We start from the raw sequence: 14163 nt of genomic DNA on the forward strand, positions 1-14163 counted from the left end.
CTGGCATGCAGGCATACCTACAGATAGAGTGCTCATACCACATAAAATAAATAAATCTTTTTAAAGAAGAAGATGTATATATACATTCACACACACACGTGTGTGTTCTGGTTAAAAATTATTATGTGTGTGTATGTGCATGTACACAGGCATGCAGGTGCCTGTGGTGGCCAGAAGAGGGCAGTGGATCTCTGGGACCTAGACTGACTGATATGCTAGGTGGTTGGGAGCCTCCTGACATGGGTGCTGGGATTGCAGGAGTAGGAAGTGCTCTGAACTGCTGAGCCATCTCTCCAGCCCCAGTACGCTCTCTTTCTCTCTCTCTCTTAAATAAAGAGTCCTGGTCTCCATCTGGCCTTACTTACTTAATCTTCGTGGCTTGCTGCTTCTTTATCTGTCTCGAGAATCTTCATGTTTCCTTCTCCCCCAAAGTGTCTAGCCTAACAACCTTTATCCAAACAGCCATGTGGATCCCTGTGCAGGGTCACAGTGACACTGTGGTCTTCTGAAGTTAAAACAGACCAGGTTATTTGTTGTGTTCTGGCAAATGTTGAACCCCTTCACCCATGTGCTGTAAAAATGAAAATGTTTTTTTATGGCAAAGAGAACTGTGATGCCAATGTGCCAAGTTCAGTTTTCTTGGCGTCCTGTATCATGTAACCCTGAAGCAAAGAGGATCTGCTATCAGGGTCCTTTCAGAAGCGGTCTGGAAATATGTAATAAATATCCATTGTTCTTTGATGGGTTCAGCCTTGACTCGGGAAACCTTTCTTTGATCATCAAAGAAATTACAAGTTTTTTGTTTTTTTGTTTTTAAAGAAAACTTGTTTTTCTGTGGAACCTGTGGGCTCCTCACACTGCGTATGTGAGGGGGAAGCTTTGAGAAAGAGAGAAATGTGTATCCAATGTCCAGGACCTAGGAGATGTCACCATGTCATTCATGCATTATCTTGTTTATCATAAGGCCGCTAATGTAGAGAGAGATGCTGAGAAAACAGAGACAGCTGCTCAAGGTCCTTCAGTTGGCACAGGCTAGAATAATAGTCAGGTGTGGCGGCTCACACCTGTAATCCTAGCACTCAGGAGCATGGGGCAGGAGAACGGACATGACAGACAGACAGAAATAGGCAACCATGGTGCTTCAGAGCCTCCAGCTTTGTGTGAAAAAAAGAGCACCCAACAGCCCCATTCATTTTCCAGGTCAAGAATGCAACATTTGCATTTCTTTGCTCTATTATTATTATTATCATTATCATTATTATTATTATTATTATTATTATTACTATAGACAGTCCTGGCTGTCCTGGAACTCACTCTGTAGACCAGGCTGGCCTCAGACTCAGAGATCCTCCTGCATCTGCCTCCCGAGTGCTGGGATTAAAGGCCTGCGCCACCACCGCCCGGTCTATCATTCTTAAGTATAAAACCATGAATGTTTTAGGGCAGGCAAGCCAGCTCAAGCAGGTAGATGTTTGCGGCACAAGCCGACAATCTGAATTTGATCCCCGAACCCCATAAAGGTGGAAGGAGGGAACCCACTCCACAAAGTTGTCCCCTGAGCTCCACACATTCACTCCGGCACTCGAACCTTTGCATACACACCATACACCCACAATGATAAATAAATAACAAAAATAGTATTATTTCAGCATTTATAAATTCCTAAGACTTGGAGATTGACCCAAGTCTAGGCAAGCACTCTCCTACTGAGCCACATGCCCAGTCCCCGAGGACATCTATTAGTCTATTTTACTGTGGCTATCAAATTCTTATCTACAAGACCACCCCAAGAAAAGTCAAAAGATGATTATCAGGCCTGGAGAGATGGCTCAGTAGCTAAAAGCACTTGCTGCTCAGTGATGATGATCAGAGTTTGGATCCCAGCACCCACACCTGAAGTCGGGCAGCTCCCAAAGATCCAACACCCTCTTCTGGCCTCCATGGGTACCCGTACATCCGTGTGTGCAAACACTCAGACACATACACAAGGAAAAACACTTTCACACATAAATAATTAAATCTGTAAAAAAAAAAAAATGTTTGTTACTAGAATCTAGTCATCCCGTGCCATCTTGTTCTAGGGATAAAGGAAAGCACGGATGTGGATGACATGTTTGGACACAGAGGGACACAACATTCTTGCTCCATAAAAAGTGGCTCATCTTTTCAGGCAGAAAACTTTGGACCAAACCAGAACGTGGCCCAATTAAAGGTGTGTCTGTTTCACTTCGGAGCCGATGGTGGGAGTTTTGTGTCTTGGGATGCCATCTGCTTGTAATCACTGGAGAATGGAGAATATGCAAGCCCAAAGCTGCCCTAAGCACCGCCCCTACCCCCACCCCATCAACAGAAGCCTGGCAAAGCAAGCTGAAGGAAGAGATAAAGGAGAGGATCCCCGGCAGGCATTACCTCATCCTGCATTTTCACAGCTGCCAATCTGGCCTTTTCCACCTCGAGGCTTTTCTCCTTCAGCTGAGTCTGCATCTCTGCCAGCTCCCGGCGGTTCTTCTCCTTATACTCACCCAGCTGCTTCTGCAGCTCCAGAGAGGACGTTCGGGAGGCCTCGGCAATGTCCGCCATCTAAGGAAGTAGCGTGGTATGAGATGGTCCTGCCGGGCTCCATCTGGAGCCCCTTCCAACATGGAAAGCACCTCCTCTGCTCCCTACCTTTGAAGCCTTCTCTGAGGCTCAGGCCCTGGACTGTCTGGACCTGGCTAACCCTGCCTTGGTGACAGCATGGAGGAGTGAATAGGGGCCGGACACGTAATCCTGAGGTCACAGCTTTGCTCTTCACTAACCAGTGTGATGGCGGCACATCCTTAGCCACTGAGGGCCTTGGCACCGTCCTTTTTGGAAACCCTGAAATCATACCTACCTTCCAGAGTTAAGATAATACCAGACATAGAATTCGAGTTAGAGCGAAAGAGGTCCCTAGCAAAATACCTTGTACTGGGTAGGCGTCAGAAGATGGCAGCCTTCTGTGTGCACTCCTGGAAGGCAGGGGGCCTGTCAACTCTGGGCCTTTCCCTGTGAGTGTTTTGGGGCAGAGGTGAGCTGAGGGACAGAAGTCTCAGGGTTTAGAAACGGCCTTTGGCACTCTCGGGTATGTCAGAGAGACGTGACTATGCAGACAGACTGTCTACAGCCTCAACTCCAGTTCAGTGAACACTGGTTAAGTGTGTCTCCAAGCCAGGCCATCTCTGCTTACTGTTAGCAAGTGACCAGGTGCTCAGAGCCGAGGCTCTCGGCATTTATTTTTTAGACAAGTTTCTCCGTCTCTGGAATTTTCAGCAAGTCCAAAGAATGGCTGGCTGCAGGGGCTTTGCAAGGTCCAGGTGCATCTGTGCTTCAGGGAACTGTGGGTTTCCTAAGCCTTCCCGGGAGAAAGTGCTGGGTTCTCCTGGGACCCACGTGACCCTTGCCCTGCCTCCTGCCCCCTCACCTCCTTCTGCAGCTTTTCAATGGTCTTGTCCAGGTGCCACCGCTCGCTCTCCATCTCGTTCTTCAGCTTTCTCAGCTGCTCCTTCTGCTCGATCTCATCCTGGAGTTTCTCTCGTAGTTCCTTCTGCTCCTGGGAGGTCTGGCTCAGGGCTCTCTGCAGCCAGAAGGAAAAATACAGCCGGGTCACTTGCCTGCCTGGTTACTCTCTGCCACAGGTGGCAAGGGGAATTTCACAGCCACACCACAAAAGTAGTAAAAGTAGTGAAACCTGTTACCTCTATGCAATGGGGGTGGGGAGGCAGAGAAGAGAAAGAATCAAGGGAATCAGGGCTCCCCCCCAAAAAAAGAGAGAGACCAAAACTGACTAAACCAGCAACCTCCACAGGAACAGAGGCAGAAGAATACATTAGGGAAGTACATCAAGCAGCCTCAGTGACTGGCGTGGTTCAGGCTAGACCCTCAAATCTGAATGTTTGTTCTCAAAACAGGACAATGATAGTGTACACCAACCAAAACCAACCCAACAAGCACTCTACCAGCTGGGCTCAGTCTCCAGCCTAGTTCAGGAACACTTCAAGACAGGGGTCCTCTGTGTGGCCCTGGCTGTCCTAGAACTGGCCCTGTAGACCAGGCTGGCCTCAAACTCAGAGATCTGCCCACCTCTGCCTCCTGTGTGCTGGGATTAAGGGTGTGTGCCACAGGATCTCTTAAGGCCTGCTTCGCCTGTGTCCTTGCAAGAGGCTGTATAGAACAGTGCTTAGCAGTCTATAACCTGCTGCCACATGTAGTAGGTCATGTATGTAGTACGTCATACATCTTGAAGCTATTTCTGAATCATCCCAGGCACTCCCCACATTTGCAGAGTATACTCTAGGTATGCATGCCAAGCAGACTGCATGGGTGTGAAAAACCCTGGGGAGGTCCTCCCCTTCTGAATTCTGGTGGGGTGGCTGTGCTTTAGGAAGCAGAAACATTGCCAGGCTGCTAAAGTTCACCCCCACAGGGAACCAACGTCAAAGAAAGGAACTCCAAGGCAAGTGTGGGAATAATCGGCCCACTGCAGCCACAGCTGGGCACACACCAGAAGGCTCAAACCCTGGGGCTGCTGTTTGGAGTTTGTTTTCTGGTTTAGGGAGGAGTTGTTACCACCCAGTGAGGTTGATTCCATCCTGTGGAGGGAACGCTAAAGAACTACATCTCAAAGATGTGAATTACCCACAGGTAGTGGCGGTACACACGTTTAATCCCAGCACTCAGGAGGCAGAGGCAGGCGGATCTCTGTGAGTTTGAGGTCAGCCTGGTTTACAGAGTGAGTTCCAGGACAGCCAGGGCCACACACACACAGACACACACAGACACACACAGACACACACAGACACACACACACACACACACAAAGTACTACTCAAAAACAAACAAACAAACAAAAAGTGAATTCCCTTTCAGCACCTCATCATGGATCAGGGAGGGGACTCAACAGGCCCTACCCTCCCTGAGGAACTAAAGGCAGTCAATGGCTGCCTGCCTGGGTGTGAGAATCATTTTCTTCAGTGCAGTAGCCACTGGCAAATCGCCCTTGCTTAGTGAAAAACTCCTCACCCATGCTCACAGAAGCAACCTTAACTAAAGTCAGGGGGAAGGAAGACATGAAAGTAGAGAGGGTCACCAGGCCCGGGAAGGAGCATCTCACTCCTGCCCCTGGATCTCAATCCAGAGTCTCCAGGCCAGCAGACATGTCAACCGGGGCTCCACAGCCTCCCATGGTCCCCACGTTCTGCCTCACTCTATGCCTAGGCCCTTCTTCTTCGCCACTGAAGCACCTCAGTTTCACCCACTCCATGTCTGGACCCCCGGACCCCACCCAACATCTGCAGACTTCTCAGGACAGTCATTTCAGTTAGGCGATTTTTGTATCTTAATACTCGCTCTCGTGTGCTAGCTACAGCAGATCGCAAAGTCCACACAGGAAAAGAGGGGATTCTCTGCCTGGGATACTTACTACAACTAACACTGGAAAATGCCATAAGATACTTCATACCTTGGGTACCTGTAACCCCTGTGGTGAAGGGGTAGAAACCAGGAGGATCTGGGGGTGGGCGGTGGCGCGGTGGGAGGCTCACTGGCCAGCAGTTTAGCTGAAATGGGGAGCTACAGGATTGATGGGAGACCCTGTCTCAAATAATGAGGTGGAAAGCACTAGAGGAAGACATCCCAATGTCAACGCCTGGCTTTCACAGATGCTTGCGTGGTCGTGTGTGCTCGCATACATACACACACACACACACACACATACACACACACACACACACACACACACACACACACACACACACACACTCCAAAAGTCCCAAGCTTTCTTCTTTTTGGGTAAATGAGACATATTTTTTGCAGCAGTGACTTTTAGAAAACCTGTCTCTCAATACTGCCTCCCGTGTGTGTGTGTGTGTGTGTGTGTGTGTGTGTGTGTGTGTGTGTGTGTAAATGTTGTGTTTTCTTTTTGCTGGGGATCAAATCCAGGGTCCTGTGCATGATAAGCAAGTCTCCACACTACTGAGGTATACCCCCAGGCTCTTGAACATATTTCTTAGATAACTGAGTTGGCAGAACATCGTTTCTAGGTGACATTTCTAAATTGTGGGACATTTTAAAATTATCTGGAATAACTCTCAAATTCAAGTTTATGGATTTCAATCTGTTCCAAAAGCCGTGAGTCCACTAGAAAGGGCTAGAATTTGCATTCTGTGTAAGGGGTATCCCACTATGGTCCCGAGTCCGATGTAAGAGGCAGTCAGATAGGCATTCATTTTCTTTTTTTTTTTTTTAATATATATATATATATATATATATATATATATATTTTAAAGGAAGGCTCTCGGTGCTCCCCCTCCATCCCTCTCCCTCCTGTCCTAGCGGGCTTTTGCATATTGAGACAGCATCAGGGGGAAGCTCTGTTTCTTCCCCAGCGGCTCATAGTTACTGTGCTCCAAGGCCTCTGAGAAGCCACCTTCCTCCTGTCCTTTATCCAGGAGCTCGGTGACCACTGGTTATCGACTTTAGTCACATAGTCAAAGGCTCTGCAGCCAGTAACAGGTAGTGGTCCCCAAGCTCAAGGACGCCATTGTACACCCTCCAAGTTGGCATCTTAGAACAACCCATTTGGTAACGACCCTCCTGCCACAGGCATGTGCAAATTTTGTCCCACTATCAGTCAATGGGTTTATATTGTTAGCCTCAGTGGCATCATCTCAGTGGCTATGGTACCTCGCTCAGCATTGCCCCCGAGGGGAAAGCTGCAAAGGAGACCCCAGAATCTGGCTCAGTGGGCGATATTCTCGCCACACAAGCCTGAGGACCTGAGTGCAGACCCCTAGCACCCAGGCGAAAGCCAGAACTGGTGACATCCAAGTGTGAATCCTGCTCATCACCACAGGAGTTAACTGGCTAAGGGAACTAGCCTTGTGCGCTCAGAGCTCTGAAACATGGCTCCGGGTTTGAATCTTTTCTGGTGTGCTGTCCCATCTGACCCTGCAGACTAGTGGGTCCCCACTGCGAAACTTCAACCGTCTCGAGTCTGAGCCAGCCCCTCCACCCTCACCTTCCCAGAAACTCAGCCCAGGGATATTTGGACAGCATTGTAAAACCTGGGGGGGCGGGGTAAACTGAGGACAAACCCCGGATCCCACTGAGGCTGCTGTGCAAAAGTCAATTTACAACGTCAGTGCTGGCTTTGACTACAGCGGACTTCAAATAATCTTCCTGACATCCAAATGGGAAAATCTCATTTTCTAGGAACCTCCTGCTTTTGAAGGGAGATAGCTATCTGGTCTCAAGGAAATGACTTCTTCCTGCTTCTTTTAATAGCCGCCTTGAAGGACTGCACGGTGTGGATCGTGTTTGGCCAGAGGAGGAGGGAAATTGGCTTCTGCCGAGAGGCGACTCCATGCCGCCTCGGGGACAGGCTGAGCCTGCCTTCACATACTATTTGTATTTTATCTCTGTAAAACTTTCACAGCAAGGGCAAGGCCTTCTCAACTGTGCCACAGTGGCATTTGGACCAGAAAGCTCATGGTGTGGAGCTGGCCTGCTTGGTAGGATGCTCATCAGCAGTCCTGACTCCATGCACCACACGCCTGCCTGCAGCATCTGCCCAGTGTGACCATTGAAACACCTCCAGATAGCACCACTGTCCCCGACTCCACCAGTCTAGATGGGGAGTCTGAGACTCAGGGGGGCTCCACAGATGGAAGCCATTTCCTGGAAGGACGGGCCCAGTGGCCATGTCTACCTACATGGTTGAGGAAGGCAAGACTCAGGGCTTACCTGGGCACTCTCCAGCTCCTTCTCCAAGGCCCTTCTGGCCGAGGTGGCTTCCTTTTCTTCCTGTCTGGCGTGCACAAGGGCTCCCTCTAGCTGCTGGACTTCACTCTACAAGGAGAGACAGACAGTCAAGAAACAGAGACACACACTCTGATGTGCTCTGATGCCTTCTGTGTCCATGGACAAAAGATGGCCATGGTCACTGTGTACCTGGCATGGGATCAACGTGAGGAACAGCTGGGTTCTTGGGTGTGTGCGTGCATCTCTGCAGTCCCATGTCTAGCCATAGGTGACCTTCTGGATTACCTTGGTGATTTTTTCTTCTTTATTCAAATACCCAAGCTTTGCCCCTGGAGATTCAGAAACTCCAGGTAGGGGATAGACTGAGGCAAGGCACTGATGTAAAAGTGTGCAGGTGTCCTGATGGGTGCCCAGTGTGTCCCTCTGTCATTCCACGGCTGTTGCTCACCGCCTCTTTCCTTAACAGCTTCCAAACAAAGCTCTGGTAAATTGGATAACTGGTTTGCTAAAATCTCCAAAAATAGCAGCTATGTGTTAAAGAAAGAATGCCTTTAGTGAGTCAGCCGAATGGTGGTGTGAAGATGGCCTCTGCAGGTCTTTAGAGGTGTTTGGAGCCTCAGAAAGATGTGTATGTCTGATGCAGGGAGTCCCTGGGTCCCGCGCGGCCAGGCCTGTGTTTTCCACCGGGTTTTATTACCCCTGCTCCCGTCACCCTTAGGTATGCTTGCCCATCACCTGGACATCCTAAATAAATCCCGACAGTCCCTTCCCCAGCTCTGAAGTCACCACAGGAAAGAGGGCCACGTGCTGCCAAACCCCGGCCAAGGCCCGGGGAGCCTCACCTCACTCTTGCGGAGAGTCTCCTTGGCTTGGGCCTCGTCACGTTTCACGTCCTCCACCTGCCTCTGCAGCTGGGCCACTCTGCGCTCCAGCTCTACAATCCTTCCCTGCAGCTTCTCATTCTCCTCCCGAAGCACTTTCTCCCGCAGGTCAGCGTCTGCTTGGCTCTGCTCCGATGAGCTGCTCCTGCTGGCCAGGACCTCCACATTCTAAGAACAAAGAACAAAGGACAGAGCGTTCACTGGTGGTCCCCAACTCTCGAGGGGAGCCGGCTTCGGAAAGGTACTGCAGCTGGGACACTCTGGCATTCCTCTGTCATCCCAGCAACAGGAGGAGGAGGAGGAGGAGGAGGAGGAGGAGGAGGAGGAGGAGGAGGCAGGATGATTGGGAGTTCCAGGCTAGCCTGGGATATTTGATGCGTTTGAAGCAAGCCTGGTCAACTTAGGGAAACCCTGTCTATTTTTTAAAAGCTGGAGATGTAGGTTCGTGGCAGTGGACTAGCCTCGCATGTCTGAAGGACTCATTTCTTTCTCTCTCCCACAACCCCAGAGAAGGTTTCTCTGTGTAACAGCTCTGACTCTCCTGGAACTCGCTTTGTAGACCAGGCTGGCCTTGAACTCAAGAGATCATCCTGCTTCTGCCTCTTGATGGCTGGGACTAAAGGCGTGCGCCACCACCGCCCGGCTTCAGGATTCATTTCAACACCCAGTACTGAGGAAAAAAAAATAATAATGCTAAATGTCAGGAGAAGAAGACAGGGTGAGTGATGGCCTACAGGCCACGTGGTGCCTGTCATCTGCTCTTAAATGAGATGTGGGCCCGGGTAGAGCTTTGGAGTCGGATGCCCAGCAATACAAAAACCGTGAAAAAGAAGTGAAAAGGGAAAGTGTCGTGAGAGCACAGCCACACCCACGCACTGGAAGATTATCTGGGTGACCTCCATGGAGAGCCTGCCAGCCCTCGCCTGTGCTCAGCCCTCTGTGAGCTCTCCACCTAGTTAAGGACTCTAGGAGCTATCCTCATCCCATCCTGATGATGGGAAAATGGGTAGGCTCGGGGCAGAGCGGTTGTTCGTATAGAATGCTGGCCTAGCATACTCGAAGCCCTGGATTTCCTCCCTAGCATCACATACACTGGGTGCGGTGGCCACACTCTCCAGCACTAGGGTGGTACAAGCAAGAGAGAGAGGAGGTCAAGGCCATTTATAAAGTGAATTTACGACTAGCCTGGGCTACACAGGACCTTGTCACAAATGCAAAGCCAACCAGCAAATGAAGACAGCACCCCTTCACAAAGTGAACTCAAATTTGGGTCCTGGACCCAAATTCTAAACCTAAAACCATTAAAGCTCTTAGAAGACATAGGAGTATGCATAGCTGTGGTTTTAGTTTAGGCAGAGGTTCCTCAGCGACAATACCAGAAGCACAGATGACAAGAGAACAGACAGACAGACTTCCGTGTGTGTATGTGTGTATGTGTGTGTGTGTGTGTGTGTGTGTGTGTGTGTGTGTGTGTATGTATGTGTACTGTGTGTGTGAAGTACCCAAGGCATCCAGAAGAGGGCACTATATCTCCCTAGGACTGGAGTTACAGGTGATTGTAAGCCTGTAACTCACCATGAGAGTAGCCCATGAGAAGTAAGAAACTTTCACAATGCTGGGGATACCATCAAGATGATGAGAGGGTCCACAGAACACGAGGAAATATTTACAAATAAATATATAAAGAATTCTTCACCTTCATAATAAGAAGATAAGCCACTTTTTTTTTTTTTTTTTTTTTTGGAAACAGGGTCTCTCACATAGTTTTGACTGTCCCGGAACTCACTCTGTAGACCAGGTTTGCCTCAAACTCATAGAGACCCACCTGCCTCTGCTTCCCAAGTGCTGGGATTAAAGGTGTGTGTGGGCCTCAATGTCCCACAAACCACCCATTCTTGACGAGGGCAATGGATAGGAATAGATTTGTTTTCAAAGATGATACAGGAATGGGCACAGGAAGAGCAGCTCAAAACTGTTAGTCGCGAGGGAAGGGCAAATCAGAGCCATATTCACACACACACAGTGCAGGGAGGATATGGAAAAATGAAAACCTTCATGTATCACTGAGAAAATACAAAATTGTGTAGCCATGCAGGAAAGTTGTCAACTTCTCAAAATGATGTTAAACCAACTTTCCCCATGACCAACCACTTCACTCTTTTCTATATGCCTAAGAGAAATAAAAACTTCCACTTATATAAAAAACATATATATATATATATATATATATATATATATATATATATATATATATATATATATGCTCAGGGAATCATTATTCATAGCATCCCCAAAGTGGAAACAACTTACATTCCCATCAACAAACGAATGCATAAATAAAATGTTGTACATCCATACAACGGACTATTAGCTGGTCATAGAGAGAAATGAAATACTGATGTATGCTGCAAGTGAAAGATGCATGTCATAAAAGAGCCTATATTGATGCTGAAGGAAAGGTCTAGAATAGTAAATCTAAAAGAGATGGAAAAATAGCTTAATGATTAGCCAGGGCTAGAGGAAGGGCTGAGGAAGAGGTGGGGAGGTTCTGCTCATGGGCATGCATCTTCATTTGAGACTTAATGAAAGCATTGTACTGTTGACTATAATCTATACAATCCTGTAAATATACTATAAACCACAGGGTTTTATATTATGTGCATTATAGATTAATGTAGCTGTCTTTCTTTTCTTTTAGATTGACCGACACAAGGAAGACCTAGAGGGCAGAGTAAGGATGATGGTCAGCAATAGTCCGTTTACCCCTGGGCACAGGTCTAGTTGCTCTAAAGATTTATTTTTACTTAATGTGCATGAGTGTTTGTCTGTATGTATGTCTGTGTATCACATGCATGCAGTGCTTGAGGAGGTCAGAAGAGGGTGCTTGATCCTCTGGAGTTACAGGTGAGCTGCCATGTGGGTGCTGGGTACCAAACTGGATCCTCTGCAAGAGCAGCCAGGGCTCTTAACCTCTGCGCATCTCTCCAGACCAAGGCACAGGGTTTACAGAAGCAAGATTAGAGGGGACCCTGATGTCTGCCCAATCCTTTCAGTGAAGGAAAGAGCACTTACACATGTGGTCAGCAGGTTCTCACTCCCCGCAGAAGTCTCAGGAAAAGGAGGATGCTGGAAACCAGGCCTGATTGAACCTGGGTCTGGACTAATTCAGACCTTGGCTTACTAGAAAAGGGCACTTGGTCTGTAAGTTCACAGCTGGCAGGGTCACCCCAGCCCGAGCCTCCACAGTGGCACAGGCTATGTTTGGCTCTGGGGGAGCATGTGCATATCCTAACACAGTACTGTTTTGATTATTTGCAAAGTGCTAATTTGCCTTTCTCTGTGTTCACAGTGTGGAAAACCGCACTGTGTTTACAAATAGTTTAACATTTAACATAAGCCTTTGTTGGCAAGTCTCTCCAGAACCCTTCTCCGGCCCCTGTTCCCCCACTACCCCTAGTTCTCTATTTTATAAAAAGACCATAAAACAAACTTCCCCTTTCCTGGAACCATACCTAATTCAACAACAGCCCTGGCATCTAAAAACAAACAAAGCCCATACTCTTTTGTTCAAGGCGAGTACCATATGAAAGTTCTCCTACTCGAGACCCAAGCAAAGAAAGTTGGTGTAGAAAACCTCTCCAGGGCTCCCCAACTCCCAAATGCCCCAATTCCCACATCATCTTTTCCAGCTTCTTAGAGATGGCTGGGTCCAGTTCATGTGGCAAAGATGTCAGAGCTGGCAAAGCTCTGCTGACCGAGAACGTCACTGTACAGACACGGAAGCCATAGTCACAGTGCTGAGGGCATTTCTGTGACTCACTGACCTTACATCCCAGATGTCACAGCAAGATGAGCAAGAAAGAAGACCAAAGACACGCACACACTTCTGATTCACACAGCTGTGCTTGTCACTCAGCATTTCATCTTTATCCACTCACCCGGGCAGTCACACTTAACAAAAATCAACTCCAGCTCTCTGTCGCTCCAGCAACTTGAAATCCCTACACTTTATATCATGGCCACAAAGCAAATGGGCTGTTTTCCACCATTGTTTTTCCAAGCCTGGACCATGACTGAAGGCTGCATGAAGATAGTTTTTCCATCGATCCGGAAGCCAATGTAAAAAGTTTTGGTAACAGTGTTTGGGCAGAGTCAGAAAACTTGGCTGGGGGGGGGGGGGGGGGGTTAAAAACCGGCGGGAGGGCCTAGAAGGCGATGTGGTCGTAGCGACTGAAGTTACCGTGGACATTCTCTTCACACAGCCCCTTCTCTCCGGGTACCACAGCCTACACACGTGCAAAATGGTGCAAAAATGAGTCAAATGGCCAGGTGTGGTACACACCTTTAATCCCAGGACTCAGAAAACAAGGGAATCTCTATGAGTTCGAGGCCAGCCTAGCTTACATAATGAGTTCTAGTCCAGCCAGGGCTACAAAGCAAGTCTCTGTAAAACAAACAAAGCAAAACGAGGCGCTGTACCCTAAAAGCCTGCAATCGCACTGAATGTCGTTCAGTATTGTGACAGTTCAGTGGAGTTCTTCAGTGGGGAGTGAGGGTGTAAGCGTGAAAAACAAACTCCGTGGACAGGATGGGGGGGGGGTCACATGTCTGCTTGGCTTCACTAGGTACTGGCAGTGCTGATTGGCTGTGAGGAAGGGCCGCGGGGCTGTGGGAAAAGTCGAGGCAAGTTTATCCGTTGCAAACTCTCTTAGAACCACAGAAAAGTGATGTGGATTCCCATTTATAAAATAAATGTGCGTTTTCTTTTCAAAGTTCGACCATTCTTGCCACAGGCACCTGGAGGACAATCAGGCAAGTTCTCACCTCCTCCAGGCTCTGGAAACATTTCCCTAGCCTGTTCACAGGCCCTTGTGCACCGTAAGAGATAGCAGAGCCCGGCCGCAGCTGTCCAAACACAGCACAGGCAGCTCTCTCACGCTGGTTTACACAGCGAAGCGATTTCTTCTCACCACTGACAGCTGGGAGGGGGAACAGGCACAGGCAGCCCCACACTGAGCAATCCCATGAGTGGTTCTCCAGCATTTACAACAACCAGCTCGGAGGTGGAGAAGCCCATTGTGGGGTGGAGAGAGAAAGCCCAGGGGCTGTGGACATCAGCTCTCGGGGTTCAGGCTTCTCCTTTACAAATCGTGCCTTTCCCACTGTAACATTTTAACTGCATGCCATGGCATTCTGGGGTGGGAGATGGGGAAGTACAGGTGTACATGTGTGTGTGCATCCGGAAGCCAGAGATCAACCTCATTGCCATTCCTCAAGCACTTTTTGGGGGGCGGGATGGGCAGGGAACAGGATCTCATGTTATCCTGGAACTCACCAAGCAGGATAGAGTAGCTGGCCAGCCAAATCCCAGAGATCTGCCTGTCTCCATCTCTCGGGCACTAGGATTATAAGTACCTGATACCACACTCAGATTTTTCACATTGGTTCTGTGGATCAAACTCACATCCAAGCGCTCGCTTGTCAGGCAAGTCATCTCCCCAGC

At 48.7% G+C, this 14163-nt stretch overlaps 1 protein-coding gene across 3 annotated transcripts in view; it reads right to left on the reverse strand.

Moving 5' to 3' along the window:
- Cgnl1 (cingulin like 1) overlaps positions 1-14163 on the reverse strand; it is a 151529-nt gene that overhangs the window by 26787 nt on the left and 110579 nt on the right. For all 3 annotated transcript variants that reach the window (XM_042281226.2, XM_006973784.4, XM_076576656.1), the window contains 4 exons: positions 8622-8828; positions 7762-7866; positions 3443-3595; positions 2410-2580 (listed from right to left, as the gene is read on the reverse strand). In XM_042281226.2, coding sequence (XP_042137160.1) covers positions 2410-2580; positions 3443-3595; positions 7762-7866; positions 8622-8828 — 636 coding nt within the window. The remainder of the gene's footprint in view (positions 1-2409; positions 2581-3442; positions 3596-7761; positions 7867-8621; positions 8829-14163) is intronic.

This window comes from Peromyscus maniculatus, chromosome 7, assembly GCF_049852395.1.
Source record: "Peromyscus maniculatus bairdii isolate BWxNUB_F1_BW_parent chromosome 7, HU_Pman_BW_mat_3.1, whole genome shotgun sequence".
Taxonomy (NCBI): domain Eukaryota; kingdom Metazoa; phylum Chordata; class Mammalia; order Rodentia; family Cricetidae; genus Peromyscus; species Peromyscus maniculatus.